The sequence below is a fragment of the Triticum dicoccoides genome, chromosome 6A, assembly GCF_002162155.2.
Source record: "Triticum dicoccoides isolate Atlit2015 ecotype Zavitan chromosome 6A, WEW_v2.0, whole genome shotgun sequence".
In the NCBI taxonomy this organism is placed as follows: domain Eukaryota; kingdom Viridiplantae; phylum Streptophyta; class Magnoliopsida; order Poales; family Poaceae; genus Triticum; species Triticum dicoccoides.
This window is the reverse complement of record NC_041390.1, coordinates 428,482,702-428,487,550: the sequence shown is the minus strand read 5'-3', so window position 1 is coordinate 428,487,550 and position 4,849 is coordinate 428,482,702. Positions and strand designations below refer to the sequence as shown.

Genomic DNA, 4,849 nt, shown 5'->3' with positions numbered 1-4,849 from the left:
TACATATGCAATTTAATTCAATGTGAAATCAATGAGTGATTATTTACAAAACTCTTCAGGTTTGCATGATGAAGTTGCATTTGACCAAATAGATATGTTAAATTATGGAAGTTTTTCGCAATTGGTATCCATCTAGCTTGGTTTGCTTGCTATTGTTGGTGATGCAAATTGTTAATCTAAGTTGGTTTGATTGTTGTTGTCCTCAAATGATTCAACGTTTTTTCTCATCGGCGATCGTTGTCCCGCGATACAGTTTCTCGGCTCAGCAACGTGGTCAATAGGAATCGTTGTTTTCTCCGTTGCAACACACGGGCATTGGTGCTAGTAGAGGATAAAATATAGAACACTCCAAATATAATTGCATGATCTTTATTAAATAAACATTTGCACAACAATGCATTCCATAAATACTCATACGGAAAACAGGTTCATGTCAACAACAACAAAATCAATAAACAGCATGTCCCAGAGTCTCTCAACACCAGGCTTCGACTCTGCCAGTGCAATGGAACATTTGGCCAGAAAGGATGCACCGTAGCACTAGGGCCAGATCGCACACACACTCGCACGGTTCAACAGGGTCTAGGAGGAGTTGCCCTCCACTCTTTTCCTGAAGATCATCCTGCCCAGCAAGCCCGGACCCCGCTTCTTCTTCCGAGGATCAGCAGCAGTCTCACGCTCCGGGACCAATGGCTGAACGACAGTTTGCGCCGCCGACGCCTTCCGGTCGGCGTCAGGATTCTGCTCCTGTGCCGTGCTCTTCCGTGCTGCAGCGTCAGGCTCGCCATGTTCTTTCTCGGGAGAGATGTGACCCTCGGTTGTGCCGGCGCCCTCGTCGGCAAGGATGCTTCCAAGTGACTGGGGCTTGTAGTCGGCGGAGCTCGGCCGTGGGCTGTGCGTTGAGGCATCTGGAATGCCTGAATTCGGCTGAGTCTGGAGAGCCTGCAATTGTTTGCTTAGAGTCGTGATGGTCTCCTGGCACTCCGCAAGCTTGTCAGCTGCTGCAGATATCTCTGAGTCCTGCATTGCAGCGCAAATGTTGTCAAATCTTATTCCTGATGATTAAATATATAGATGAAAAGAGAGAATTGTGACGTAGTATAACATATCAGGTAGTAACCTTTAAATGAAATGAGATAAAGCTGAAGTGAAAAATATCAGGTATAGCTAGTTCTGCAACAGCCAGAATGTTCTTTTTTCTGAACGAAAGAGAAACATGAGAACTTACCGTTGCCAGTTGTTTTGCCTCCTTTTGTGCCAAGTCCTCCCCCATTCCATCAGCAGTGACGCTGCATTACAAAGAACAAAAAAATTAACTGAAAATCACTCAGTAATAGTAGTTGAAAGGAAGCCCTGTTTAGCTGTTCGGTAGCTGCTTGCACTGTTATTACCTTTCTATCTCATAGTATGACGACTTCCTTCCCAGTTGGATATCACCATTCTGATCTAGCATGGCCATTGCAAGTTCTTCAATAATCTGTCTCTCTTGAATTTTTTCAGGGTGTTCACCTTCCGGTGACTGAATCTGTTCCTTTTGTGCTTCTGTTTGGATATCTACAGCTGCTGCTGATGTTGCACTCTGCATGTCAGGTTCACCATGTGCATCAAAGTCATTTTCGTTACCGTCCACGGTGTCCGATCGAACTTGGTTCGAGAAGTATATGCTCATTATATACTCCAATACCAGGCAAATCTCGTCGATAAAATCTTCAAGCTTGGCTTTCATCTGTAGTACATCATGGCAGACATGAACCAGGTACTCGAGGCGAGCACAAAATTCAGGCTTGGCCTGCAACAAAGATTCAGATCTCGCAGCATGGTCTTCTGCCGAAACCCGAATCGTGGACGTGATTTTGTCAATCAGATTGCCGATCAGTTCCTCCACTTTGGTCCTATCATACGGCAGATCAGAAGCATCTCCATTCCCATGAACTGGACCCTCGTCCAATGCACGCCTTATTCCATCAACAATGGCGTCGATGCTTTCTCCAGTTGCTTCATGGTTACTTGTCACCAGTTTCCAGACATCCTGCAGCCATTCAGGATGACCATGCTCTAGGTCCAGACTCTCGCCGTTCTTGTCGGGCACGACGGGTCCCGAATGTCCTGATGTCTGATGATCCGCTGATGATGCCATCTCCAACCTCTCCATCTCGGCGAAGTCATCGAGCAAGCTCATGTCGGAGACCATGACGGACGATGCTCCATGTCCCTGCTTCCCAGCCCTGAGCTGGTCCAGTTCAGACACCAGAGCAGTGGCCCACGTCTCGGACTTGGCGTGTGCATCGCTTAGCCGTCTGCTCTCCTCCGTCAGCTCCTTGAGCTGCCCCTGCACCGCCGAGAGCTTACTGGCCTCCTCCGCGTACTTGGTCTGCGTGAACTGCAGCTCGGTGTCCCTGGCCGCCAGCATCCGCTTCAGAACGTTGTTCTCGTCCTCGATCGCGCGCAGCCTGACGGCGTAGCTCTGATCAGGCTCCGGAGCGCGCCGCGGCGTCCCGGACCGCGGAGACATCGGCGTCACTGAGCGCGGCGACGCCGTCGGCGTCACGGAACGCGGCCTTCTCGGGCTGGCCCCGGCCCTGGACGGCGGCGGCTGCTGCTGCGGCTCGACCTCGTCTCTCATCTTGGCCAACGCCGCCGGCCCGGGGAGGCGCTTCCGGACCATGGCGCGCAGCCGCTGGCACTCGCCCTCCAGCTGCGCGATCTTCTTGAGGCTCTCCGCCTGCTGCGCGCGGGCGGCGTCCACGGACCTGAGGTCGTACTCCCGCTCCTGGCTCCTCACCTCCAGCTCCTTCTGGAGCATGCGCGCCTCGTACTGCAGCGACGCGCTCTGCTTCTGCGCCGCGTCCAGCTTCGCCGCCGCGCCGGAGAGCTCCTGGTCGGAGGCCGCCTTGGACTCCCTGAGCTCCCTGACAAGCTTGTCCTTGGCGTCCATGGCCTTGCAGAGGCTGTTGTTCTCGGCAGCCAGCTTCGCGGCCTTCTTGTTCGCGGCTTCGAGGCTGTGCTGCAGATCACGCAGCTTCTTTTGCTGGGAGGATATCTCGCTCGCTGCTTCCACGATGATTTGATCCCGCTCTTCTCTGGCGACGAGCAGCTGCTCCATGCAGGATCTCAGAGCATCTTCCATTTCAGCCATTGTTACTGTATGCTTTCTTAGTACACCTTCTCTTGAGAGGAATCACCAGGTACTCTTCATGAGAGCAAAGTTCTTAGCTAATCACTCTTCTCAACCTGGCAATGGGGTAACTTAGTCACAGTCTACTATATTCGGCAACCTGCCCATTTTACCGCTTGAACTTTGCAAAAGACTCACTAACTTTTTTGAACTAATAATGCATATTAGCATATCTTCATGAATCTACCAAACCAATTTGACTTACACCGAGCCGGTTTGGGAAATTGGAAGGTTGGTACTTTGAGTAAGTTTCAACTTCATGACTTTCTAAAGAATTTTGACGGCTCATAACTGGGAATATTTGTTTGTCATATTGCTAATGTATATCAAGTTATACTTTTTGGTGAACTAGTTCAGTTGGTCCTGATTCCTGAATGAAACTCTAAGCTGTTTAGAAAAGTGATTGATTTTGTAGTCAAGGTTCACCTGTCTTGCAAAGTTCTGCCAGTGAAAATGTGAAATAGAGTTATTCCATTTTAACAGATAATTATACATACACTTGCACATAATATCATTACAAGTTTTACATATAGAATCACACCATTGTACCAAAGTTGCATATTCTTCCTTTTATCCGGGAAATTTTCATGTTCATATAATAAGGAAAAAAAATATCAAAGCCAGACACAGAAACAAATTTAAACATGTTTTACTTTTGAGACTTGGTGGATGGTTGTAAACGTTGCAACAATTAATTGAGGGTTTCTGCATCGATGGATGCAGAGGCCAGGGGTTAAACCCTCTTTTCAAAAAAATAAAGAAAACAAATTTAAACATGCTTCAACTAGCCTTTCCACTAAATTAACTATGATTCCGTAGCAATGGGCGGCTCCGAGGTCCGAGCTAGTATCATCGAAAAAGAGAGATGGAAAAGAAAAGAAATGGTTAATCTTACAGACTACATCAACTGAAAAGAAAAGAAACATGATTAAGTTACACAGCTCAACCAGGAACCCAAAAAAACAAACAGGAAAATGCTGCAAGACTACAAACAACAATAGATGCACTAACCTGGATAAGCGGCTTAAACCTGTGGTACACAACAGATGAGGCAGAGATACAGGCAGTCGGCAGAGCAGAAAGAGAAAAGAGAGCCAGCGAAATGAAGCTCAGTGGCGGCTATCTATCTCCATTCTCTGGCCCAAGATCTTGTTTGCAATGAGGTGAATATGCGGACAGTTTGGTCAGCGCGTTGAGGGGTCAGAGCTAGCGTCAAGGACATTGCAGCGCGAGTGGTTCTTTCGGCGAGGTGGGCAGCCGGGCGGAGGCGGAGGAGGGAAGAAGGCAGGGTGTCAAGCTCAAAGCCGAAATTCTCCCGGTTCTAGCGGTTGGGCTGTTAAGTTCTGTCCCACCACCCCACCCCACCGGAGACAAAGTGGCTTCTTCCGAAGCTGCATTTCCCCTGGAGCACGCTTCGAGCTCGATGCCTCTGCTTCTTTGTGCAGGGAGATGACGGATGAGTGGTACATTCTTGTTGCTGTGGAGCCTGTGAAGAGCGGCCTCAACTACCTATCCCACTGCCTTTCTGGCTAGTTTTTCTTCGCGGGGATCGACGTGTCATGCGCCTCATGGTTTGCTTAGGCTAATGGAGACGATTTGGTCAGGAGATGCTGTCGACGTACATGGCGTAAGTTGTGTGAGTGACACTGCCAAGACTGCCAGGGAACTCGACAA

General features: G+C 49.0%; 1 protein-coding gene across 1 annotated transcript; it reads right to left on the bottom strand.

Moving 5' to 3' along the window:
- Nucleotides 1-339: 339 nt before the first annotated feature.
- Nucleotides 340-4,618, bottom strand: LOC119317117 (filament-like plant protein 4). The gene is made up of 4 exons (XM_037591516.1): nucleotides 4,187-4,618; nucleotides 1,392-3,231; nucleotides 1,229-1,289; nucleotides 340-1,020 (listed from the first exon to the last, which is right to left on the bottom strand). The coding sequence occupies exons 2-4, from the start codon at nucleotides 3,134-3,136 to the stop codon at nucleotides 583-585; spliced, it is 2,244 nt and encodes a 747-aa protein (XP_037447413.1). The 5' UTR covers nucleotides 3,137-3,231; nucleotides 4,187-4,618; the 3' UTR covers nucleotides 340-582.
- Between the last annotated feature and the right edge of the window lie 231 nt (nucleotides 4,619-4,849).